At 38.6% G+C, this 27,449-nt stretch overlaps 1 protein-coding gene across 4 annotated transcripts in view; it reads left to right on the forward strand.

Annotated features, from left to right (window-relative positions):
* The window catches only part of IRAG2 (inositol 1,4,5-triphosphate receptor associated 2), a 67,483-nt gene continuing 40,034 nt past the window's right edge, over positions 1 to 27,449 (forward strand). For 2 of the 4 annotated variants that reach the window (XM_070754368.1, XM_070754369.1), the window contains exons 1-16: positions 1 to 296; positions 5,348 to 5,949; positions 6,725 to 6,835; positions 7,143 to 7,323; positions 8,095 to 8,141; positions 10,506 to 10,572; positions 11,911 to 12,069; positions 13,256 to 13,373; positions 14,341 to 14,391; positions 14,726 to 14,803; positions 16,534 to 16,590; positions 22,286 to 22,345; positions 22,438 to 22,502; positions 22,605 to 22,707; positions 24,176 to 24,289; positions 27,239 to 27,340. In XM_070754368.1, the coding sequence (XP_070610469.1) occupies positions 5,370 to 5,949; positions 6,725 to 6,835; positions 7,143 to 7,323; positions 8,095 to 8,141; positions 10,506 to 10,572; positions 11,911 to 12,069; positions 13,256 to 13,373; positions 14,341 to 14,391; positions 14,726 to 14,803; positions 16,534 to 16,590; positions 22,286 to 22,345; positions 22,438 to 22,502; positions 22,605 to 22,707; positions 24,176 to 24,289; positions 27,239 to 27,340 (1,893 nt within the window). In that variant the 5' untranslated portion in view covers positions 1 to 296; positions 5,348 to 5,369. The remainder of the gene's footprint in view (positions 297 to 5,347; positions 5,950 to 6,724; positions 6,836 to 7,142; positions 7,324 to 8,094; positions 8,142 to 10,505; positions 10,573 to 11,910; positions 12,070 to 13,255; positions 13,374 to 14,340; positions 14,392 to 14,725; positions 14,804 to 16,533; positions 16,591 to 22,285; positions 22,346 to 22,437; positions 22,503 to 22,604; positions 22,708 to 24,175; positions 24,290 to 27,238; positions 27,341 to 27,449) is intronic. The other 2 variants (XM_070754367.1, XM_070754370.1) reach the window with 2 other exon arrangements.

Here is a 27,449-nt window from a genome sequence, read left to right on the forward strand (position 1 = left end):
AGCAGTAGAGCAGTAGAGAGGAATAAGTTTGATTTTCTATTTTCAGAGCTTGATGTGCCTTTTTTAGTGTTATTTTGGGCCTTTTTAAAAGAAAAAAAATGAGAAAGAGTTTCCATTGAATGTTCCTGGGGGTATGATATTGAGAGAAACTTCAACGTTCTCATTTTTATGTTGTATTGCTTGCAGTTCAAAGCCCAACATTTGTCTGTCTATGCAGGAAAGTGACCAGCCTGGAGCAAAGAAATCCTGGTGGAATATTTGATGTTTTTGGTTTTTTAAAGTGCACTGTGAACTCGGTATGATCTTTTACATTAGCTGTTCGAAACAGATTCCTTCGGTTTGGAGAAAATTCTATTAAGGGAATCTATAATAGCAATTGTTTGAAATAAGAATACATTGTATAATTAATATGTTCATGTATAAGTTTTCCTGATAAAAGATATGAACAACCTATAAATTTACAAATAAGAGTAAATTAAAATATAAGAATTATGACGATATTGACATTACTGATGTTAAATCAAGCGACAAAAGAACAGTATTGTTTGTTAATATGAGACTACAAGATAAAGTGAAAGTTACATTTTGGTTTTATTTTGGGGTTGTAGAGAAATGGTGAAAAAAAAGATGAATTAAGATACCAAAGAAGGAAATGAAGAAATGAGTCCTAAAATTAAGAAGCAGAAGAAATAACAACTAGTTGAATAATTTAGCTATAGCAATGATTTTGGAATTATTATTATTCTTTATTTATTTGATTTCTATGCCACCCAGTCCCAAAGGACTCAATCCCAAAGGAATAAAATTGAATTGACTGGTGGTAGTCCCAGGAGACAAAACTAGGATAAGGAGGTAGCATGAGTTAAAATACATGTACCCAAAGTTAAGAATTAAACATATTGGAGAGGAGATTTTTAAAAGGGATTATTATTATTATTATTATTATTATTATTATTATTATTATTATTTTTTTTTATTTTTTTATTCATTTGTCCAATACACAATACATATGGAAGAGAATAGACATGAAGTAATATATATAAAGATAATATGTAAAAATGGAGAAGATATATGAAAGGAGGAAAATATATATGATATATGAAATAAAGGAAAGACAAATTGGACAGGGGACAAAAGGCACACTAGTGCACTTATGTACGCTCCTTACTGACCTCTTAGGAACCTGGAGAGGTCAATCGTGGATAGTCTAAGGGAGAAATGTTGGGGGTTAGGGGTTGACACTTTTGAATCTGGTAATGAGTTCCATGCTTCAAAGTCATATTTTTTACAGTCAAGTTTGCAGCGGTTAATATTAAGTTTGAATCTGTTGCGTGCTCTTGTGTTGTTGCGGTTGAAGCTTATTATGATGGGTAAGAGATCCAGAAAGGAAATTTACTATATGCAAGTGATATTACCGTAGTTATGAGTACAGCAATCTTCTAGGTGGGAAGGCCAATGCATACAGTTGATTTTATATTTTGCATACAGTTGATTTTATATTTGGGAGTAAATGAAATAAGGATGCCTTCTAAAGCAAGTGGTCATCAATCTTTGGAGTCTTTTCCTGTCTTTCACCAGTATGGGAGAAAATTGGCTATATCAAAATTAAAAATCAGTATTTTTCAAGATTAGTAAATTCTATGCATCCTGGAGATTCTGTTCCCATATTTATTATATGGGAACAGAATATTTATTATGTCCAATTTTAATTGGTTGACGTTTTCTATGTCTCATGTACAGGGCTTTTTCCAACCATGATATGCTAGATTAAAACTCCTATAGTCTCTAATTCTGTGGGACCATGATTGAGATAATGTAAGCTTATGATTTAAACTTACATTTCCCTCTAATTGGTGCTTTACATCACTGTTCAACTCCCAGAATTTCCTAGCCAGCAATATACAGTATATAATTGTCTGAAATAGTGTAGGGTTCTCCTGCCCAAACAGGGGGTTGGAGATCTCCAAGGTCCCTTCCAACTCTGTTGTTCTTATTATACACTGCTCAAAAAAATAAAGGGAACACTCAAAAGAACACATCCTAGATCTGAATGAATGAAATATTCTCATTGAATACTTTGTTTTGTACAAAGTTGAATGTGCTGACAACACGTGAAATTGATTGTCAATCAGTGTTGCTTCCTAAGTGGACAGTTTGATTTCACAGAAGTTTGATTTACTTGGAGTTATATTGTGTTGTTTAAGGGTTCCCTTTGTTTTTTTGAGCAGTATATATTCAGTGAGCATCAAGTAGAGGAAAATGGAAGCTCAAATGATGAATCTTTAAACTCCTTATATATGAAATCTAAAATACATAATCGTTTGTCAGCTACATAGTTTCTTTGCAATAACATTGCATGTAAATATATTCATGCTGTGCCAAAATTCACCTTGCTCTTTCTCAGTTTTATTTTTCTGCCAAAGGAAGACTTTTGACAGTTTGCTTTTGAACGTTAGGAAATGATGGTTTGGCACTGACTTGACTAGAAGATGGAGTCAGCTGCACGGGCTGTGTGTTGTTGATTTCTATGCCGCTGCCATCAAAAAAAAGATTCTCAAGGACTCATTAAAGTAACCATTGTGCTTCCAGCTACTGTATTCCCCTTCCTGCCTGTTAATCTCCTTCCTTGTCCCCCCCACCTTTAAATTCTTTTGTAAAGCAACTGCTACAGATCAAAGCAATGGTCTCTTCACAGTTCAGGTTTATTTACACCAGGGGGCCTCAAACATGGCAACTTTAAGACTTGTGGACTTCAACTCCCAGAATTCTTCAGCCAGCATTGGTTGCCCAATGGGAAAATGGTTGCCCAATGGGAACACTACTTTCCCTGTGAAGCAGAGTTCTTCAAATTTGGCAACTTTAAGACTATGCTGGCTGGAGAATTCTGGGAGTTGAAGTCCACAAGTCTCAAAGTTGCCAATGCTGGCTGTAGAGTTCTGGGAGTTGAAGTCCACAAATCTCAAAGTTGCCAATGCTGGCTGGAGAATTCTGGGAGGTGAAGTCCACAAGTCTTAAAGTTGCCTAGTTTGAAGACCTCTGCTTTACAGAGAAAGTGGTGTTCCCATTGGGCAGCCATTTTGCCTTTCAAAAGCAGCAGTTGCATCCCTGATGTTAAAACCTGCCTTTGGCTACTCTTTTAACAGACAAAATGGTGGCCAGGTTGTTTCTAGGCCCAATTCAAAGCCACAGTGTCAACTTTTAAAACCCTATGTGACTTTATTAAGGGACTTGGGATGGTTATAAGTATGAGGTCTGGTCGTAAGAATGTTTGTTTTTTCCTCAGTGCTCTTGTAATTTTGAACAATCACTAAGCAAATGATTGTAAGTCTAGGACCACTTGTATAAGAATCTGAAAAATGATGAGGTCCCAACAGATGGAAGATGGAAATATTAGAATGTGCTGAGATGGGTAGATTGACATTTAAGATAAAAGAAAAGGAAGAAACAGAATACTTTTTAACATAGGATATGTTTTACCAATGGTTAACTAACAAAAACCCTGAGTCTCAGGAGAAGGGTGGCATAGAAATCAATCAAACAAACAAACAAACAAATAAATAACACAGGTTAGAATGTAAAAAGAAAGACATAGTAAAAATATTGCAAGATGGACAAGCTAATTATTTTATTTATGATTAATATTATAATATACAATATTAATATATAATAATATTGTTGCACGCAGCCCTGAGTCGCCTCGAGAAAGGCGGCATAGAAATCTAATAAATAAATAAATAAATAAATAAACAAATAAATAAATAATATTGCTATGTTTATTAAGATTATTGGATGGTTTAGTATTTATTTATTTATTAGATTTCTGTGCAGCCCTCTTCCTCGGACTCAGGGTGGCTCACAACAAAAAAATACAAAACACGTAGAAATCTAAAGTTTAAAAACATACTAAAACCCATATTTCTTGAAAAAAACAGTCGCTTCATATTCAGGCACTCAAACATGAAGTATGGTTATTATTATGCTATTGTTGTACCTTTAGTTAAAATCAATTATGCTCAGACAGCAAGCTCTTCAGATAGACATGGAATTTTTTGTGTTTTTAATGAAAAAAAATGTACGAATAAAACATATATTTTAAAAAAAGAATCTGAAAAACCTAAGTCTTGAAATATACAGATAGAATGAGAGGTATATGTTGAGGAGGATTCCAAAGTTTAGAAGATGTAATTTAAAAATATTAGAATGTGCAGAAATGAACAGATTGGCATTAAAAATAAAACAAAAGAGGATAAAGTTCTTTTGGGCTTGTTTTATCAATGTTTGGATAATAGAGGTAGAAATTAAGGGCTGGAATGGTATTATTATTTATGTATATTAAATGAAAAGGTATAAATAAACAATTTTTTAAAAAGTAAAGACAAGCAACACTAGAATGCCTCAGAATAGCTTTCAGAGCTACCAAGTTTTTTTCCCCTTTGAAATTATTTAGATTATTTGAATAATAAATGAAAGAGAGTTGGCTTGCTGCCAAAAAAAGAACCAACCTTATTTATAATAATGTAAAGCAATGTATAATGATTATTTTAGTCTGTTTGAGTGGTGATTATTAAAACTTATATTAATTATATTGATATTGTTAGCCACCCAGACCTGAGATGGGCAATCATAGAAATCCTTTAAATAGCTCTAATAAAAAAAATCCATAAAAAAATTAAGAATCTGAAAGATTCTGTAAGTCTTGAATTAATGGATAGAATGATGAAGTACATTAAGGGGGATGGCATATTTTAGAGATCGCTCTGGCTAAATTATATTGTTCCTATTGTACACTAAAACCTGAAAAATAGTTAAAATAGTGATTCCTCCCATTTCTTTTAAAATTAACTTTGTGCTTGAACCACATGAATCTCAGTGACCGATTAGGTCCCACAGATTTGGACTTCTCCAGGTCCCATCAACTAAACAATATTGCTTGGTGAGACCTAGAGGAAGAGCCTTCTCTATGGGGGCCCCGGCCCTCTGGAGTCAGCTCTCCCCAAAGATTCGTACTGCCTCCACCCTCCTCGCCTTTTGTAAGAGTCTGCAGATTCATCTATGCTGCCAGACTTGGGGTCATTAAGCACTGTCCCCGGCCGATGAATGTTTATTGACTGAAGGGATATGAGTGCATTTTAATTGGTTTTCAGGTTTTTAGATTTTTAACTTAATTGGATTTCGGTGTACATTGTTTTTTATATGTTGTAAGCCGCCCCAGTCCTCGGAGAGGGGAAGCATATGAATCCGTTAGATAAATAAATAAATAAACTTCAATCTTGGATAAATGAAGGAAATAACTGAAGGTTCAGTCGTAATCATTTTTAAAAATATAGTATCTTCTCCCCCTTTTAAGGTAACCTTTCAAACGGGGAAGAATGTCTTCCAAAGATACCTCTGGGAAACGCCATCATCCTGTGGCCAGCCTTTGCAGGAAGCTCCAAACTATCAACATGATGGACCAAGCTTCAAATCCTGCCTTGCAGATTCCAAAATTCCAATCAAAAAACTTTGACAGTCCACAGGGTAATACAAAGAAGAACCTGGAAGAAATCTTGAAGAAAAGGACGCTAAAAAGCAACAGTTCCCTGGACACTAATTTCCTTTTGCTAAGTCCTTCCAGTGACAACCTCTTCTCTCCAAACCCTGGCGTGGTGCAAACACCACGTCATCGACGTATTTCAGATATTCGCTCTGAGTCCTTTTCGCTGGGTGGGAATAAAGAGAAGCTCAACAAATCATGGGTTTTGGTAAATCAGAGAGGGAACAGTCCACCCCATTTCATTAAATATGGAGAGTCAACCTCTGATTATCTTTATGGCAACAGTAATATCGAGCCAAAGTTCACATCACCTCTGGAATGCAATTATTTCACATCGAGTCCTGATGTATCTATACAAGGACCAAAATCCATACAGCCCACTCTTCCTTCACCACCACCCAAAAGATTTTCCTTTGGTGAGGACTGAAGGAAGCCACACAGGCTACTTTTGTATTATTTATATTAGTCTGATCTTAAGGGTTGCCACAAAGAAGAGGGAGCCAAGCTATTCTCCAAAGCACTTGAGGGTAGGGCAAGAAGCAATGGGTAGAAACAAATCAAGGAGAGAAGCAACTTAGCACTAAGAAGAAATTCCCTGACAATGAGAACCATTAATCAGTAGAACAATTTGCCTCCAAAAATTATGAATGTTCCAACACTGGATGTTTTTAAGAAGAGATTAGATAACCATTTGTCTAAAATATTACAGGGTTTTCTGCTTGAGCAGGGAGATGGATTAGAAGACCCCCAAGGTCCGTTTCAATGTTCTGTTCTATTCCTATTCTATTCCATTCCCCCCTTTTCCTTTTCTCTTTCCCCTTTTCTTTTTTCTTTTCTCCCTTCTCCCTTTCCCTTCCTTTTTGTTCTGCTTTTTATGATGTATGCTGCTCTTTTATAGTATGACTTAGTTTGTGAAAACTAACAAGGAGAGGGCAGTCCCACAAACACAAAATGGATTTTTCAATCTGATTGCAGATGTAATAAATGTACAAGCTGAACAGAAGGAAGGAAAAGATAGACGTGAGAAGAGTTGAATTTGAGAAGCAAATCATTTTGCTTCAAAGTTCAAATATATTTAATCTAGATAAATATATATGACATTAAAAAATAAGCAGGAAATTCAGTTAAAAACAATTATCTTAGCTACATGTGGAAAAACAAACCAGCTTCCAATATTCTTTGTCTTCATAGGATGGAAGATGTCAACGGACAACAGAAACCATGAAGACTCTGACATAAGTCTGATTTCTGAAGAAGATCTACTCACTACTATGTTTTCTGCATGCGATGTGGAAAGAAGAGGTAATGTAACAATTGAAGAATTCCAGAATGAATTTGGGAGGCTACTTATACAGGTAGTCCTCAATTTATGACCATTCAACCTTGCAACAGACCTCCCCAGGACTATTTCTTGTTGAAAATTGTCAGCATAGTTTGCAGTTAAAGGTCAAGGGTTGACATTAGCAGTCAGAATGCCAATTGTTTACTCATAATTTGTTTGACAAATAAAATAAATGAATAAATAAATAGATAATTTAAAACAAGCTATACAAAAAAACAAAGAACATTGAACATGAACCTCTATGTTAATTTTCATTGTTACATTTAGGCAAAGTTGCCGTTTCTAAATTAGTTGATTTCCTGAGGAACACGACCAGTCGGAGTTCAGAAGACAGCGGCCTTGAAGATTTATGCAACATGCTTGATCCTGACCATAGGGATATCTCTATGGACTTGGAGACCTACCATGCCATCATGAAAGAATGGATTGAAGATTGCAAAAGAAACTGGTACCTGGTTTTTTTGTAGTGCAAGGCATGATAAACCCATATATTGATCTTAACTCCATTGATTAACTCTTTGCATCAGGGAGTGTCAAACTCAGGTTAGGTTTGACCACGGTGGGCCAGGGTGGCTGTGGCCAGGTGGGCATGGCCAGCACCATGTCACTTGTGTCGGGACAGCTGTGGCGACCCAAGCACTCTTCCAGCAAAAACAGACTCTCAACAACCAGCCAAAATGGAGCTCACAAGGGCCGCCCGAGCTTGATTTTTGCTGGCAAAGGCACTGCAGGCTGGTCTTTTGCTATTTCCATGGTAGCCCCACAGGCCGGATCTAAGCACCTTGTGGGCCAGATCTGGCCCCCGTGGGGGCCTTGAGTTTGATACCCCTGCTTTACATAAATTTTTAAAAAAACTTCTGGAGTTCTTTAAATTCTTAACAGATCACATATCTAGTTGTTCTCCATTGGAAAAAAATATTAATTTATTCCTTCTCTTTGCTTTCTGGTTTTTAACTACCATAGTTGGCAAACCACTACAGAGTAGATCCATGTATTCCATAGTGACTAAATAGATACATAAGAAATTGGGATGGATGATATCATGCCATGATATAAGTTAAGAAACAGAAAACTGGTTACAAATCATGAGGAAGAAAAAGGTTGTTCAGTACACTCTATTAAAAATGCAAAAGATGTTTAATATCATTGATTAGAGCCATTTCTGTTACCTTGGATTCAGATACTTGGAATTACACCCCCTCCTCCTACTGTTTTTCAGGAATGAGCTATCCATCAAGGAGGCAACGCCGGAAAATAATTTCTCAGGTATTTCTTTATCAGAGTTATTGAACTGCATTCAGAATTAATAAAAATGATTATGTAAACCACCAGCTGCAGAGTTCCTCATCTTTCTATCTATCTATCATTTGGCATAGATGGATGGATGGATGGATGGATGGATGGAGAACTCTGCATTCACTCATCACAAAATCTCCAGAACTATAAAGCCTACAAACTTGAAGCTTGGCACGTATGTTCCTCTTGGCTTCTAGGTGCTTGCTAAGAAAGGATTTTTCAAAATGACCATCAGCTCATTAGTATTTCTTATACAGTATTATATTAACACGCTCTGATACGAAGCAGTTAGATGTTCTACTCCTCCTCCCCACCTGAAAAGAACTCTGTTTCAATTGCCAGTTACCTTATGTTAACACGCTCTGATGCTACCCCTTTAAACCAGGTATGGGTGTGCCCAACGTGTGACTCATCCAGCCTGAGGGCTGGGAGTTTAGACATTCTACTCCCCTTCCCCACCTGAAAAGAATTCTGTTGCAACTGCCAGTTGCCTTATATTAATATGTTCTGATGCTAAGGATTTACACATTCTACATAAATTTTCAAGTATCAAGCCCGATTGTAACTACTCATAAATTTTCAAGGTTTAACTGTCAATTTATCAAGCTCAATCACATAGTTTTGTAGTGAAACATGGGTATCCAGCTAGTTGTCTTCTCTCATTGCAGCCTAAGATTATGAAAAAAACCTTAACTCTCCAAACATAGATGCTGTGATACTGTATATAGGGTTGTCTTTAAAAGTGGGGGGGAAAGTCCTGAAATGTTAATACAATTTAATTATTTCATTGTAATAAAATGGGGAAAAAGTCTTGAAATGTTAATACAATTTAATTCTTTCATCGCAATAAATCTTGCTAAAGAGCTCTTGAGGCAGTTTAGAAAGTAAGGATCTATGCTAAACGATTGACTGAATTATTTGCAGAGCAGGTGAATTATTTTCTAGGTTGCTGAACACATTTGCAAACTTAAGTTTCAGCTAATAAGTTGGTCGTTTGTTCTGCAACATGCCAGCATTTTCTTTTTTATTGAATATTTTTAAAAACAATATTGAAATGTTATATTGGAATAAGGAACCAGATCATATCACGAGAGTTGTTGCGAGGAAGATCAGTCCAGAATTAGGTGAACTAAGGATGTATTAGCTTCCTTTGTTCCTTTCAATGGTATCTATTATCCCTGTCCTGTTAAAATTGATTATCATTGCTATGGTAGCAATGAGCTGTGGTGGCACAGTGGTTAGAATGCAGTACTGTAGGCTACTGCTCAGTAGTGGGAATCAATTTTTTTTTACTACCGGTTCTTAGCAAATAGCATGGTCTGGCTTGGTGGGCATGGTGTGGCTTAGTAGGTGTTGCAGGGGAAGGAAACTGTAAAATCTCCATACTTTCCCCACTCCAAAGGAAAGTTCCTGCAAAATCCCCATTTCCTCCCAATCAGCTGGGACTCGGGTGGCAGAGAATACATGGGGGCAGGCAGGGCCAGTCAAAACTGGTGTTTACCGGTTCTCCAAACTACTCAAAATTTCTGCTACTAGTTCTCTAGAACTGGCCAGAACCTGCTGAATCCCACCTCTGCTACTGCTGGCTTAGTTCGGCACCTCAAGGTTGACTCAGTCTTCCATCCTTCTGAGGTGGGTAAAATGAAGACCCTAGATCTGTGATGGCAAACCTTTTTTCCTCGGGTGCCGAAAACTTGTGTGCACGCACTTACATGCCTGCATGAGTGCCCACACCCATAATTCAATGTCTGGGGAGCCCTCTGGAGGCCAGAAACACCTCGTTTCCAACTTCTGGTGGGCCCAGTAGGCTTGTTTTTCACCCTTCCCAGGTTTCAGAGGCTTCCCTGGAGCCTGGGGAGGGCAAAAACATCCTCCCCCATCTTCCTGGAGGCCCCCCGGAAGCCAAAAAATGTTCTCCCAGAGCCTCCGTGTGAGCTGAAAATCAGTTGGTCGGTGCGCACATGTGTGCTGGAGCTGAGCTAGGGCAACAGCTCACGTGCCAGCAAATATGGCTCCGCGTGCCACCTGTGGCACCCATGCCATAGGTTCGCCATCACTGCCCTAGATTGTTGGGGGCAATAGGCTGACTCTATAAACCACTCAGAGAGGGTTATGAAGATATATATAAATCTAAGTACTATTGCTAGTTCTAAGATGCGTAATGACTCATTCTGCTTTTGTCAGATGCTAAATTAGGGCTTTTGAGGACGGTCATAAGTGAAAGTGTAATATCAGTCATGCAGAGGCAACCATTGCGCTTAACATGCCTTACGGAATGGTCTGGCATGAAGTTGGCTTCCTTCTTGGCTTACAACTGAAAATCTCTTTTTGCAGCAAAAAGGCTGAACATAACTTCTGGAAGCCTAGAAGCACTTGGCGGTGATGTGTCAAGAGGAGATTTGTGAGTCCTGTTTTAGTCAACGGGTTTCAGAAATGAGAAACAAGCGAATGCAAGATCAGAGATAGGAATTGTGCAGGAATAATGGGTACCCTGTGTCTTTTAAATGACTGGAAGTATGCGATGACAACATTTTACCATCTGAATGGCTGCAACACAAAAAATTAAACTCACTCTGTATTGTCCCAAGGGGGCAGGATATAGAGCAATGGGTGTATGAGATTGGAAAACAAAACCCAATTGAATGCTGGGTAAATAGTATCCTAATAGTAAGAGAAGTTCAACAGGGCAACCACCAAAAAACTGTAACGAAGCAGTGAGTTTGCCTTTGTTGTTTATAAAAGTAGTCCTCGAAATGCTGGATTTGTCTGCCATCGAACCCAGCATTTCGGTTGCTAAACATTTCCTAAGTGAGTTTTGCCTCCTTTTTATGACCTTTCTTGCCAAAGTTGTTCAGTGAGTTACTGCAGTTATTGAGTTATTGATTGTTAAACTGAATCCAACTTCTCCATCACAAAAGGTGATAACATGACCCTGGGACACTGCAATTGTTATAAATATGAATCAATTTCCAAGAGTCTGAATTTTGACCATGTGACTATTGGGCAAAATTCACTTCACCCCTGTCTCGCTTAGCAACAGAAATTTGGGGTTGAATTGTGGTCGTAAGTTGAGGACTGCCTATTATTTGCAGTTAGGAATGTCCTCTCAAAGATAAGGATGAAGGAGAATCCAATTATTATTTGATATGGAATGAACAGTATACAGTAAATGGTTAGAGGAAAGATGCAAAGATTAAGAAAGCATTAAGGGAAGAAAGATTAAAGAATCAGGTAACAATTACAAAACTGCAAAAATAGATCCAATATAAAATGTAATGTAAATAAATTAGTGCAATAGTAGACATAAGATGCACCGTATATGAACTAGTATATATAACAGAAGAACATATGTATGGATATAAGAGGTATTGTATATATTAGTAGATTCATATGTGTAGAAAAAGTATATGTATGTATGTATATGTGGATAGAAAAGGGAAAATGGAGATATACTTACGTGGAAAAGGTGCAGCAATGATAATTATGTTATAAAATTGGGGAAAAACTGTTTAATAAAAATTAAGGGAATGAGGGAATCTGGATTATCAGTGGAAAGAAATAGAGTGCTGTTCCTTAAGAATTATTCTTGGGTGATGGGACATCAGCCAGAATAGGTGCAGATAGGGAGGGAGTTTCTTAGCATTAAACACTCATCCTGCTGTTGATCTCCTCCATTAAATATATGGCCCAATTGAAGGTAAAAAAAAATGAGTAGGTCCTATTGTCTTTACCCTTCCAGAGAAACGTCTGACTTGATTACTTGCGTAGCTGATCTTCAGTTCAACAACCAGAAACTTCAAGAGGAAAATGACCAGTTGAAGCTGGCACTGGATGCCATGGAGGAGACCAATAATAGACTGGTGGAAGACAACGGGGAAGTACGGAGCCAGATGAAAAGGTGCAATGCTTTCGAAAATAAATGAAAGTTCTTTTGTAGGTTTAACAAGATTTGTAAATGAGGACTCACACCCTTAGTATTGCAACAAATTCTTTTAAAACATTGCTTTTAGAGTACTTAGTGCATGTCTTTATTTCTGGGCTTTATTATATCTATATCACTGTTTGAAGTCATTGCACATGTTAATATCACCTATGGAGAAAAATCTAATAATAAAAAATGCAAACGAAATTTATTTATTTATTTATTCATTTGTCCAATACACAAATACATAGGAAGAAAAATAGACATGTGGTAATATATATAATGGTAAAAGTGAACTTAGAGGAGAGGGGCGGCATACAAATCCAATAAATAAATAAATATATGAAAGGAAGAGAATATATATGATAGGTGAAAGAAAGGAAAGACAATTGGACAGGGGACAAAAGGCACACCAGTGCACTTATGTACGCCCCTTACTGGCCTCTTAGGAACCTGGAGAGGTCAATCGTGGAGAGTCTAAGGGAGAAGTGTTGGGGGTTAGGGGTTGACACAATTGAGTCCGGTAATGAGTTCCACGCTTCGATAACTCGATTGTTGAAATCATATTTTTAACAGTCAAGTTTGGAGCGGTTAATATTAAGTTTGAATCTGTTGCGTGCTCTTGTGTTATTGTGGTTGAAGCTGAAGTAGAATTGTGTTTTAAATATGGAACCAGGGCACTTTATCCAAGAACTCTGACTCGAAGGAGACTTTGGTTTTACTCAGAGAATTATGTCACGTATGTTCAAGAAATGTGTTCAATTTTGAAATGTCTTTGTTATAAAATTGAAAAAAATAAGCTAATATGTTTCTGGCTGCCTGAGAAATTCTGGGCATTGAAGTCCACCCATCTTCCAAAATGCCACAGTTGGGAAAGACTGATATACTGTACACTGTTTTAATCTTTTGTTAATTTCAATCATTATATCTAGATTTTGTTTATTGTATGCTGCTGTTATCATTTTTATTTTTATTTTATTGAATTTCACTGTAGCTGTAATAAAAATATATATTTATTTACATCTATCCCCAGAATGTGATCCTGGTGCATACAGTAAAATAACACATAAAAATATCCACAAAGAAACATTGGGAGGTGGGGGGATCTGACAGGTTTCTTTGTCTATCACAAATGTTTGTTTTTTTATTTTTGGCTTTCTAGCTTCCAGCAGTCTGCAGATCAGGTGAAAACTTTAAAAGAGGAAATGGAAGAAACGAAGAACGTTCTAGGTACTTCTGAGGAAAAAAGGCAGTTGATGGCAATCCAGAATAAACAGCTTGTAAGTTGATGTTTGTATGCAGGAGTCTGACTTTGGCCCTATTGATTTGATTTGATTGGATTGGATTTCTATGCCGCCCCTCTCTGTAGACTCGGGGCGGCTAACAACAGTAGTAAACAGCATATGACAATCCAATATAAACAGTTAAAAACCCCTATTGTAAAACCAAACATACATACAGACATACCATGCATAAAATTGTAAAGGCCTGGGGGGAAAGAGTATCTCAATTCCCCCATGCCTGACGGCAGAGGTGGGTTTTAAGAAGCTTACGAAAGGTTATGAAAGGCAAAGAGGGTGGGAGCAATTCTAATCTCTGGGGCGAGTTGGTTCCAGAGGGTCGGGGCCGCCACAGAGAAGGCTCTTCCCCTGGGTCCCACCATCAACATTGTTTAGTTGACGGGGACCCGGAGAAGACCCACTCTGTGGGACCTAACTGGTCGCTGGGATTCGTGCAGCAGGGGTGGGCTTCAAAAATTTTAGCATAGGGTGGGCAAGGCCTAGTTGGCCTCCTATACCGCTCCGGGGGGCATTTTTGCCCTCCCCATATTCTGGAGGTTTTCTTCGAACTTCCGGGAGGATAAAAACGGCCTCCCCAGGCTCCGGAGGCCTTCTGGCGTCTGGAAACGAACCCGTTTCCAGCCTTCACGAACTTCCAGTAGGCCCGTTTTTTGCCCTCCCCTGCGTGCCCTACACTTACCTGCATCCAAAACAGGCCACGTGGGGACTCCTAGGAGAGGAGGGGTGGACGGGGCCAGCCAAGAAGTGGGATTTGGGGGCTCTCTGAACTGCACAGAATTTTAGCTAGAGGTTCTCCTGAACCCCTGCAAACCCCCAGCAGCCCACCCCAGTTACAATCCAAATTGTGTTGCATTATGGAGCAAGTGTCGAATGTAAGTCAACACACAACTCAGGTTCCCGATCAACATCTGATTTTTTCTCTTCTCCACTTTCTTCTCATAATCAGGAAAAAGAGAATCAGTCCCTTGTTCTTAAGATTTCTGCTCTTCAAGAGGAGGTAAGAATGGGTGACAATACACTTTGAATCATATGAAGATTTTTTTTAGTTACTTTTTTCAGTTCCTGCCAAGGGCGGGTTCCTCCTGGCACGGACCAGATCACCTGAACCGTTAGCGATTCGCTGGTGATGTGACTATGATGCATGGATCCAGTTCGGGCAATGCTGCCAATGGTGTCATGGATTCAACTCCTGCTTGAGTTGGATTATATTAGAAGACCTCCAATTCTATTATTCCCTTCCAATTCTATTATTCTGTTAAGGTATTTTTTTTCATGGAAAGACAACTAGTACAAAAGGAAACCAGTAATAACAAATATGTCATTTAAATCAGAATATTAGAAATGCTCTTGACTCAGATGGTCTCCAGAAGAAGATTGAGGAGCTGTCCCAGAATATTAGTGAACTCCAAGTAAGTGACTCTTACATTTTGTTTCAGTGTGGGGTGGCAGAGATTCAGTTCAATGCTTCAGATAGTTGAAATGTTCCAAGTTTTTCTGGCTGTTTTCCAGGATGTTTCCAGACTATTTTTCAAGCCATTTTCAGGGCTGTTTTCTGGGTGTTTTTCAGGCCATTTTATGGACCATTTTCAGGCCATTTTGAGTTTTAAAATGGCTAAAATGGTTAAAATTCAAAATGGCCAGATAACTGCCTGAAATCCCACCAAAATAGGAATGTGCGTGCCAGCCAGCTGGTTTTTGGCATTCTGCTGCTCCGGCACGTGTACCTGTGTTCCAGTTTGGATACTCAGTGCCAAAAATCTCCTATACCTTTCTTCTATTCCTATATCTATTCTTCTATTGTTTCATTGATATGTTCATTGATATGTTCCTGTATCTTCTCTTCTATTCTTTCTTAGATATATTTTACTATGAGTATATCCTCTATAACCTTCATCATGTATTTTACTATGTGTATACCCACTTAAAACCCTCATTGTGTATTGGACAAAATCAACCAATCAATTAATAAATAAATAAGGGTTGCCATCACTGATATAGCCTATTAGAGCATGCAAGATTTTGCAAAGCATATTGGTATGAGCTTTAAACTGTTAACATGTGCCTGTCCTTTAAAACACACCGATGCTTTGAAGGCTTTCTTTTGATTTCTCCAGCCAATTATTCATTTCCACTCATTTTTCTGGTGCTTCAGTTAGAACATACATACACTCCAGGCAGTGTGTACCCTACCATCGGAACCAGGATTTCTGTGTTCCCTTCTGTAAGTGCTTAGCAAAAACAGATAAGATGGTAGTCGGGGTAGTGTGTTCTCTTGATTTATGATGCATATAACCAGGCATGGAAATTCACAGAGTAATTTGGGGCCCAGTCCCCCTCTCTCTGAACCCAGAAGCCAGAGAGGTACGGGGCCTTAATGATGATTTTTGCTCCGGCGGTTCAAGTCCTAGCACCGTGCGACGGGGTCAGCTCCTGTCCCTCGCCTCAGCTTTTGCCTACCTAGCAGTTCGAAAGCATGTTTTATGTGACTAGATAAATAGGTACCACTTGGGTGTGGAGATGAGCTGGCACTTTGTGAAGACAGAATCCTGCTAGCGCTGAGCCTTCCTGGTTGGGACGCCCCTTTGTAAGATGGCTTCAGTGGAGTGAGAGGGCTCTGGATGATGGTGCATGAAAGCCAGTTGTTTTTCTATGTGGTGCGGAACTAGCTCTGCCTCTTGCGATGCACCTGGGAAGAACATGAGCGTTAATCGAACGTTGCTAATAAACAGGCAGCCAAACTACAACTCTGCATTAGCCTTGTAGTCTCCTGGCTAATGTAATATCGCCATTCGTTAAAAACAAGAAATTTAAAAAACTTAGAAGCCAGTAAGGTGTGTTTAGTGAAGGTGCTGGGCTACAAATGATGCAGGTCCTAGATTTCCCACACTTTCCTTTCTATCAGCCCATGCTGGACTAATATGGTAGATTATACAGTCGTTCATGACCTTCATTGAGGTTATCATTTGATATATCGATTGGAATTTATAATAAGAGCCATAACAAGGCAATTCTGTTTTATCTTACCATCTTAGAAAAAAAAAACCCACTACGTTAGGGAAAAGAGAAACAAACAATGTTAGTAGAATTTCTTCCTGCTAGGATGCAACTTCATAGTGAGTTTTTGTTCTTCTTTTCCCAGATACAAGCACACCTTTATGAAAGCACGGTGAGAAATAAAGAAACAACACTCCTTAAGGTTTGTGAGTCCTCGATTGCATTGAAGAATTTCTAGCCTGATTTAATTTTCAAAAGATTGCATGTGTCACTTAATGAAGAAGCTTTAGGTCCCAATTGGCATAATTAAACAAGTACTATCTTATGGGATTAAGGAAAATATATTCTTTTAAAAAAATGTTTTATCATATATACATAAAACACCTACATAAACAAGACAGACAAACATATAGGGGTACAATTCCCCCATGTTTACAGTAAGCATCTCTCCGTTTACATCCCTCAATATACTTTCCCTATACCAATAGAATAGAATAGAATAGAATAGAATAGAATTTTTATTGGCCAAGTGTGATTGGACACACAAGGAATTTGTCTTGGTGCATATGCTCTCAGCGTACATAAAATAAAATATACATTTGTCAAGAATCATGTGGTACAACACTTAATGATTGTCATAGGGGTCAAATAAGCAATGAAGAAGCAATATTAATAAAAATCTTAGGATGTAAGCAACAAGTTACAGTCATACAGTCAACATGGGAGGAAATGGGTGAAAGGAATGATGAGAAAAACTAGTAGAATAGAAGTGCAGATTTAGTAGAAAGTCTGACAGTATTGAGGGAATTATTTGTTTAGTAGAGTGATGGCGTTCGGGAAAAAACTGTTCTTGTGTCTAGTTGTCTTAGTGTGCAGTGCTCTATAGCAACGTTTTGAGGGTAGGAGTTGAAACAATTTGTGTCCAGGATGTGAGGGGTCAGTAAATATTTTTCCCACCCTCTTTTTGACTCGTGCAGTATACAGGTCCTCAATGGAAGGCAGGTTGGCTGCAATTGTTTTTTCTGCAGTTCTGATTATCCTCCGAAGTCTGTGTCGGTCCTGTTGGGTTGCAGCACCAAACCAGACAGTTATAGAGGTGCAGATGACAGACTCAATGATTCCTCTGTAGAACTGTATCAGCAGCTCCTCTGTAGAACTGTATCAGCAGTTTCAGCTTCCTGAGCTGGCGCAGAAAGAACATTCTTTGTTGTGCTTTTTTGATGATATTTTTGATGTTAGGTGACCATTTTAGGTCTTGAGAACCTAGAAATTTGAAGGTCTCTACTGTTGATACTGTGTTGTCTAGTATTGTGAGAGGTGGAAGGGTGGAAGGGTTTCTCTTAAAGTCTACCACCATTTCTACGGTTTTGAGTGTGTTCAGTTCTAGATTGTTCTGGTCACACCACAAGGATAGTTGTTCAACTTTTTTACATTTTTATAAATTACTTGTTTGTACAATGATCTATAAAGATTAGATGTTTATTCTTTCAAGTACTGACAGTTCTAGTTCATTTCCTATCCATTCCTTCTTTCTTTCAGCCATTCATATAATTTATTCCATACTGAGTAGTATTCAGTGTCGTCTTTTTCTTTTTTCCTTGTTAATTGGTCCATTTCAGCACAATCCAATATTTGTCTAATTCTGTCCTATTTGGTGTTTCCTCGTTTTTCCAAAATTGCGCATATGTTATTCTAGCTGTAGTAGTGATGTTATAATCAAGGAGTTTATTTCCTTTTTATATTTTTGTCAATTATGCCCAATAGAAATAATTCAGGCTTCCTCTCTATATCTTCTTTTATTAGAGAAATATATTCGTATGGAAAGTGTTTAGATATTGCTTTATAGGCTATTGGCTGAGCCTCACTGTGTATTATAATTGGTTGTAAAGACAGCAGTGTAAGAGTTTGGGATGAAGATAGCCTGTACTGTTCTGGTTTTGCATACCAGAAGTTTGCAATGCAGATGTTGGGGAATGCAATAGCTACTTGTTTTTACATTTACATAATATCTATCGCTGCTTAGAACAAATGAAAAGGGGAAAAAATCCTCAAATAATCAATGTATAGAACACAACAGGAAATTTTTAAAAACCCAGAACATTGAAACAAAATTAACATTTGAAATAAGAGGCTTCCAAACAACAATGTATTAAAAATATTGCAGATGAGTCTTGACTTACGACCACAATTGAGCCAAACATTTCCAATGCTCGGAAAGTTAAGTGAGTTTTTCCCCACGATATGGTTCACAGTTTTTAAGTGAATCACTGCAGTGATTACTTATGGCGCCTGTCATAAATATAAGCCAGTTCCCAAGTGTCTAATTTTGATCATGTGACCATGGGGATGCTGCGATGATTGTATGAAAAATGATCATGTCACTTTTTTGAGTGCTTTTATAACTTAATGAATGGTTACTAAATAAATGTAGAGGGGGGAGGGGAAGAAAAAGAGAGAGAGAAAGATGAGAGAGAAGGAGAAAAAGAGAAAGAGAAAGAAAGAAAGAAAGATGGGAAAGAGAATGGAGGGGGAGAAAAAGAAAAGAGGAAAGAAGAGAGAAAGAAATAAAAAGAAGGAAAGAAGGATGGATGGAAAGGAGGGAAAGGAAAGAAAAGTTTAGTTCTGGGACTTGAGGTTGGTTTGTATACTTCAGACACTGAAAATGGGAAAATTCATCCCCTGAAGTAAACTATTAGTAACTGGCAGCCATACCTAGAGCTATAGGCCTACAACTCTGCATCTTGCATGAAGTATTTCTAAGGGGGCATTTAGCTGATGAACAGCTTTGGTCTGAGGAGTGAGCCGATACAGTGATCAGGAAGAGATGTTAGGAAGAAAAGAGAGAAAAATGGAAAGTTTAACAGGAAGGGGATATCTTAAATAGCTATGGGCTATAATATAGAATTCTATATATGTCTATGTGTTCTATATATATATATATATGTGTGTGTATCTAATTTACACAGCTGTTCACAGTGTTCCCTCTAATTTTTTTTTTTGGGGGGGGGGGAGCGGAAAAGTATAGTGTCTGAGCGGCAGTCCCTTTGGGACTGGGCGGCACAGAAATAATAAATAAACAAACAAACAAACAAACAAACAAATAAAAAACCCACCCTGTTTTGCCTCAGAGAATTTCAAAATAAAATACTGTACTGTGTGTCTATAACAGTGAGCTCATAATAGGGCAACTCTATCAATATCAAAATGCCACTTAAATAGTTGAGCTAGTTTCAAACTAGATTTTGATTTTCTTTCTCTCTTCCTTACTCCCATTCTTTCTCTTTCTCTTTTCCTTCCTCTCTTTTTTCTATCTGTTCCTCTCTCTTCCTCTCTCTCTCCTTCCCTCTCACTCTTTCCCTCTCGGCTTCTGGGCAGGTTTGGAAAACTCTGAGTTGATGATGATTTTTAAGTGAGCGATTGCTCACTGCTCAGCTTAGCGGGAACTATGGCTGTTCACCATCTATCTGATGCTTCTCCTGTCCTCCTCCTACAATTAATTAGACATTTCTACCCAAATGTAAATTGATAACTAGCACGCCAAAATGTAATGCAGACCACACAGAGAAATGATCCAGGTTGTTGCAATACATACAGACAATCTATATTCCTGTTTGGGACTTGATCCCTGCAATGCATCGGGCAGCTATGCAAATCTGGGCTTAGAACAGCCTGTATTTGTGTACAATTTTCTCCAAAAAGTCTTTGTTGTCAAAGCCTTTGCTTTGCATAGATTTGTCTCTGCTTCCTTCCAAACACCTGCAGCTAATTTGAATGTATGTTGGGGGAAAAAAACAAGTAACCAAACATCATTAACTCTGCTTGGGATAGTATCTATTTTACAATCCCATTTTGCAACAATAAAGCACCCTTCCATTTTTGTCTTGGTGGGCATCTCACCTGCAATCACATCACATCTGCTTTGGCCTTCCATATTCTTATATTACAAGGGACGCAGTGGACTGTTACAAGTCAGGGGCTACATTTATACGGACCAGCTGCAGTGTAGTTATTCTTACTTTGAGTTTACACATGAGTCCTTCTTTGAGGGAGTGGTTCAGAAATGCGACATGTAAATAAACTAGTCGATCAAAAAGGTTGGGAGTTCAGCGGTTCAAATCCCTAATGCCTCATAATGGAGTAAGATCCCGCTACCTGTCCCAGCTTCTGCCAATCTAAAAGTTCAAAATCACATAAAAAATGCAAGTAGAAAAATAGGGACCACCTTTGGTGGGAAGGTAACAGTGTTCTGTGTGCCTCAGTGTTTAGTCATGCCGGCCACATGACCATGGAGACATCTTCAGACAGTCCTGGTTCTTCAGCTTTGAAACAGAGATGAGCACCAGAAAGGCTCTGAAGCTGGGGAGAGTGAAAAACAAGCATGCCATCATGTGCTGGGAGCGGGATGGTGGTGTCACGCGCTCATGCACGTGTGTGTGTGTGTATAGAATTATGGGTATGAGCACATACGCGCATAATCCTCCTATATTCTCCTCCCTTTTGGCCTGGGACCCTGGGACACTACATAAATATAAGTCAATTGACAAATTTTGATCATGTTATCAAGGGAATGCTGCAACAGTCATAGATGTGAAATATGGTCATATGTCAGTTTTTCCAATGCCGTTGCAACTTTGAACAATCACTAAATGAACTGTTACATATCAGGGACTACCTTTACACAGACCAGCTACAGTCTAGTTATTCGTACTTTGAATTTACACATGCTAAAGAATCCTTCTTTGGAGGAGATGAGTGGTTCAAAAATGCGACATTTAAATAAACTAGTATCTGGCTACCCGTGCTTTGCTATAAATTGAACTCTTTAGCATGGAGTAGAATGTCTAAACTCCCAGTCCAGATAAGTCACGTGTTGGCCATGCCTACTGGCAGTTGGAACTCTTGGAACAGAGTTCTTTTCAGGTGGGGAGGGGGAGTAGAATGTCTAACTCCTTAGCATCAGAGTGTGTAAATAATAATATAAGAAAAACTCATGATATGATTATCATTTCAAAAAATTCTTTCTTAGCGAGCACCTAGAAGCCAAGAGGAACATACATGCCAGGTTTCAAGTTTGTAGACTTTACAATTCTGATCTGCTTTTTAAAAATATGATAGGGTTTTATGTGCTTTTTAATATTAGATTTGTTTTCGCTGTAATATTGTTTTTATTATTGTTGTGAGCCGCCCCGAGTCTTTGGAGAGGGGTGGCATACAAATCTAATAAATTGAATTGAATTGAATTTTGTGATGACGCATGAGTGGTATTTTGCTTAGATAGATAGATAGACAGACAGACAGACAGACAGGCCGGTGTGGGACAATCATAATTTAGAAATCATAAGTTTGGTGTACTGGGTAAAGCCAACTACGTATTTATTTATTAAAGCATGGTTAGTTAGAAACATAGAAACATAGAAGACTGACGGCAGAAAAAGACCTCATGGTCCATCTAGTCTGCCCTTATACTATTTCCTGTATTTTATCTTACAATGGATATATGTTTATCCCAGGCATGTTTAAATTCAGTTACTGTGGATTTACCAACCACGTCTGCTGGAAGTTTGTTCCAAGGATCTACTACTCTTTCAGTAAAATAATATTTTCTCATGTTGCCTTTGATCATTCCCTCAACTAACTTCAGATTGTTTCCCCTTGTTCCTGTGTTCACTTTCTTATTAAAAACACTTCCCTCCTGAACCTTATTTAACCCTTTAACATATTTAAATGTTTCGATCATGTCCCCCCTTTTCCTTCTGTCCTCCAGACTATACAGATTGAGTTCATGAAGTCTTTCCTGATACGTTTTATGCTTAAGACCTTCCACCATTCTTGTAGCCCGTCTTTGGACCCGTTAAGGCATAATCTGGTGTAACCACTCTTCCTCTTCATCATTGCAGAAGGAGCTGGATATACAAGAACTAAACTCTACCTTGAAGGAATACACATCAGTGATAGAGGTAACATTATGATACTTTTGCGAGGAAATGAGAATGCCAGGGATTATTGTTTCTTGCTTATAGGGCCATTTTTTTCTTATTCCCAACTGTAGGCGCTGCGCATAGAGAAAAATAAATTGTTGAACAACGTTCAGCAAATGCAGCAAGAACTGATTTCGTGAGTATTTTGGGATGCCACACACACAAAAAAAGATGCAGGTTGCGATGGTGTTTATGAGCTCGAAATAAGTGTCCGTATATGTATATGTGTTTTTACTAGGAATGGCATCAACTTCCCCTTAATCTACAAGTTCAACAGCAGCTTCCTGGAAGCAACCAATTCCTTGCACTGCGAACTGGCCCTGGCACAGGAACCATCAGAGGTCAGAAATACCTTTTCAAAACAGGAGAAGTTGAAATTATTTAGAATTCTTAGGAGCCCTTGCGCGAGAATTTTTAACTCCCATGGCTGATCTATACATGGGATCCTCAGCGGGAAGGAAAGAATCTTGATCTATGCGTCTACATTGTATAGGTCGTCCTTGACTTAACAACCGTTCATTTAATGATTGTTCAGAGTTACAAAGACAAGGGAAAAGGTGACCTATGACTGTTTTTCACCCTTACGTCCGTTTCAGCATCGCCATGGGTCACATGATCAAAATTTAGATATTTGGCAACTCACCCATCTTTATGATAGTTACAGTATCCCGGGGTCAGGTGGTCACCTTTTGCAAGTTCGGACAAAGTCAGTTGGCAAGCCAGATTCACAACTTCACAACCGTCTCATTAACTTTAACCTCTGCAGTGATTGGCTTAACAATTGTGGCAAGAAAGGACATAAAATGGAGCAAAACTCACTTAATGACTCCCCTAATGCCGTATTTTTCAGACTATAAAATGCATCGGTGAATAGATACAGTAAGATTACAATGAGGTAAGTAATGAAAAAAAAACCTTTGCCCTCCCCAGCCTCCAAGAGCACTCTGCAGGCCTCCCAAACCCACTGTGTGCCCTGGTTTTTGCAAAAACAAACCCATTTTCCCCAGTTTTTGCGCAGAGGGTTCGCACAGTGCTCTTGGGGGCTGGGGGATGGCAAACCTACCCCCATTTTTGCCTGGTTTGTTTCTCAAAAACCAGTATTTTTGCCTTACCCAGACCGCAGTAGCACTTTGCAGGTCTCCCAAACCTTCTGCACATCCAATTTTTGCAAAAAACGGACCCATATTTCTCAAAAATAGTACACGGGGCCTTCAGAAGGCCAAAAATGGCTGTATTTTTGATGTATAAGATGCACCAACATTTCTATCCTCTTTTTTTTTGGGGGGGGGGTGCATCTTATACTCCGAGAAATACGGTAATTAATTCCCATGGTCACGTGATCAAAATTCAGAGGCTTGGCATGTACTTATGACGATTGTTTGCAGTGTCCCAGGGTCATGTGATCCCCTTTCAATGAGCAAATGCAATGAGGAAGCTGGTTTCACTTAACAACTCTGTGACTAACTTAACAAGTGTGGCAAGAAAGGTTGTAAAATGGGTGAAAAACTCACTTAAATGTCTCACTTAGGATCAGAATGTTTGGGCTCAATTGAGGTTGTAAGTCGAGGACTATCTGTATTTATCCCACTGTTAGATATTTAGAGCTTTCATAACATCGGACAAACATTGGGAATAGCGCAAGAAAGAAGTTTGAGAAATGTTTCCTTGAAGTACCTGGGTAGCTTCTAATATCTTTTCTGCTTATTTTAGATTAACTGAAAAGCAAATGAGTGCTCGGTGTAGTGTATAGGTCATGTTCCAGCTCAGGAGCATCATGTGACTTTTTCAAATTGTTTTTTTCTCATTAAGATCCCTGGAATTGAGTGGACGGCGCTAGATGAATCACTGGACAGAGAGGTTTTACTGCTTCTTCAAGGGCCAGAGCGAGTAGGAGAAAGGTTCAAGGCCACCATTTTAAAACTGGTAAATGGAATATGATGGGTGGGGATAATGAGAAACACCAGAACTGAAGACACTTGGTTTAAATATTTGCTAAAGCCAATAAGATTTTTTTTTGCTGCCTTCTCTCTCGTTTGGGTAACACAACATCTAGTTTTTTCTTACTTCTCAATACTGCTTGTTGAGTCCAGACTATAAACGAAAATATAGCATATAAATGTTCTGTTCTAAGAGTTACAGCCATTCCATTCTATTCCATTATTTATTTGTTTGTTTGTTTGTTTGTTTATTTATTTTGTCCAATACACAATGAAGGTTATAGAGGATATACTCGTAGTAAAATATATTAGAGAAAGAATAGAAGAGATATAGGAATAAAATATAGGAATAAAGGTATAGGATATAGGAATAAGATATAGGAATAAAATATATCAATGAAAGAATAGAGAAAGGATATATATAGATATAGATATAGATATAGATATCGGAATAGAAGAAATGATATAGGAGATATAGGAGAGACAATAGGACAAGGGACGGAAGGCACACTAGTGCACTTATTTATTTATTTATTTATTTATTATTTATTTGTTTGTTTGTTTGTTTATTTATTTATTTATTTATTTATTTATTTATTTGATTTTTTGCCGCCCTTCTCCTTAGACTCAGGGCGGCTTACAACATGTTAGCAATAGCACTTTTTTAACAGAGCTAGGCTATTGCCCCCACAATCCGGGTCCTCGTTTTACCCACCTTGGAAGGATGGAAGGCTGAGTCAACCTTGAGCCGGTGATGAGATTTGAACCGCTGACCTTCAGATCTACAAGTCAGCTTCAGTGGCCTGCAGTACAGCACTCTACCTGCTGTGCCACCCCGGCTCATGCACGCTCCTTACTGACCTCTTAGGAATCTGGTGAGGTCAATCGTAGATCCATTCCATATCAGCCATGCCCTGCCATTCTATCCCATCCCATTACATTCAATCCTTCCCATTCCATTCTATTCCCTATTCCATTCCATTCTGTTAATATTGTTTCCTGATTGCTTATTTCTACCCTATGACAATCATTAAGTGTTGTACCTCATGATTCCCTGACAAATGTATTTTCTTTTATGTACACTGAGAGCATCTGCACCAAAGACAAATTCCTTGTGTGTCCAATCACACTTGGCCAATACATTATTCTATTCTATTCCATTCCATTCCAGCCATATCGTATCAAACCAAACCAAACCAAACCCATTCCATTGAGGTAACGCTGGGATGCTGATTACATTATAGAATCCCCCCTCCAGAGAGGCCTGGCGAATACATCCTTGTTCTTCTGCTTTTAAATATTAAAGTTCTTTTGTTGTTCTCTCAGGTGCTTGAATGCATTTCTTTAAAGGTATTTGGTGTTTTGTTTTGTAAGCTCTCCTGAAGGGTAGTAGAAATTCATTTTTAAAAGCCACTAAATCTCAGCTATACCTGTTGAATCTTGCCTTCTGTCTTGAAAGGCATAGTGGGGACAGAATGATAACAGAAAAGAGAACAATGGACTCAAATAACTTAAAACCTGCAATTTCTTTACAGTTTTGAATTACAGTGGTACCTCGAGATACGAGTTTAATTCGTTCCGGACCTGGGCTCTTAAGTCGAGCAGCTCTTATCTCGAACGACTTTTCCCCATAGGAATTAATGTAAATAATTTTAATTGGTTCCAGCCCTCAAAAAACTCACAAATTTAGTCTAAATTATGCAGAAAGACATGTTTTTAATGAAGAAATGTACATGTACATATAAATGAATAATGAAGTTTCTTTCACTTAACTTGTAAACTTTCTTAAACTTTTAAATTTACATATGTTCAACTTCTCTGCCAGCCAATCCTGTAGGACAGAGGTCCCCAACCCTTTTTGCACCAGGGACCGGCTTTAAGCGATCAAGAGAGGAATGGGTGAATGAATGGACGGAGGGTGGGAAGGAAGGAAGGAAAGAGGGAAGGGACAGGAACAGAGGAAGGAAGCAAGGAAACTTATGAAAGGGGAGAGTAAGAGAGGAATGAGTGAAGGGAGGGAGGGAGGGAAGAAGGTGGGAAGGAGAAAGAAAAGAAATAGAGGAAGGGAAGGTAAAAGAGAGAAAGAAAAAGAGCAAGAAAGAAAGAAAGAAAGAAAGAAAGGGGGAAGGGACAGGAACAGAGGAAGGAAGCAAGGAAACTTATGAAAGGGGAGAGTAAGAGAGGAATGAGTGAAGGGAGGGAGGGAGGGAAGAAGGTGGGAAGGAGAAAGAAAAGAAGAAATAGAGGAAGGGAAGGTAAAAGAGAGAAAGAAAAAGAGCAAGAAAGAAAGCTGCAAGCACCCCCCCCCCGAGCCCCCCAGGCCGGCTGCAACCTTTTAAAACACGCGCGCCGCTTCGCAGCTGTCTCCTGAAGCCGAACGCGGAAGTTAGCGTTTGGCTTCAGGAGACAGCTCCTTGGCGCTTGTATCTCGAATTTGGGCTTGTAAGTAGAACAAAAATATCTCTCCCCTCCCAGCTCTTATCTCGAGTTGCTCTTAAGTAGAGCAGCTCTTATGTCGGGGTTCCACTGTACTCTGTATTGCTTGTTCTTCAGACTGGAGACATAAAACCAGAATAAAAATTTAAATTCTTAAATTGAAGTCTCCATGTTGAGAATGGCGGGTCTGGCATGCTGTGGTCCATGGCATTGTGAAGAGGCAGACATAGGGATTGAACAACAACAAAAAGAACAAAAATGTGCTATTTGCAACTCAAACCAGGGTTGTATAAAGACAATTTACCTCAGATCCAAGTCCCCTTTCAATCTAATGACTCTTTTATGATACCTTTGGATGTTTCCCAAGGTATCATAAAAGAGTCATTAGATTGAAAGGGGACTTGGATCTGAGGTAAATTGTCTTTATACAACCCTGGTTTGAGTTGCGAATAGCACATTTTTCTTGAATGCAAACAATAATCTCACTCTTTCTTTGCAGCGAGAAGAACTTTCTCAAGTTGAAGATTTAGCAGGGCTGCCTTTGCCGAACCCAACAGACGGTGAATTGGATCTGCAAGAAACTTACCAGAAGACCTTGGTGGTAAATAACCCTTGAATGGCAGACAAGCATGCTCTTAGGTTATCTTCCCTGATGATAAATTCCTTTCTAAGCATTGGCTCGCCTTTAATGAATCTGGCACCATTCAAAT

Source organism: Erythrolamprus reginae, chromosome 6 (genome assembly GCF_031021105.1).
Source record: "Erythrolamprus reginae isolate rEryReg1 chromosome 6, rEryReg1.hap1, whole genome shotgun sequence".
Classification (NCBI taxonomy): domain Eukaryota; kingdom Metazoa; phylum Chordata; class Lepidosauria; order Squamata; family Dipsadidae; genus Erythrolamprus; species Erythrolamprus reginae.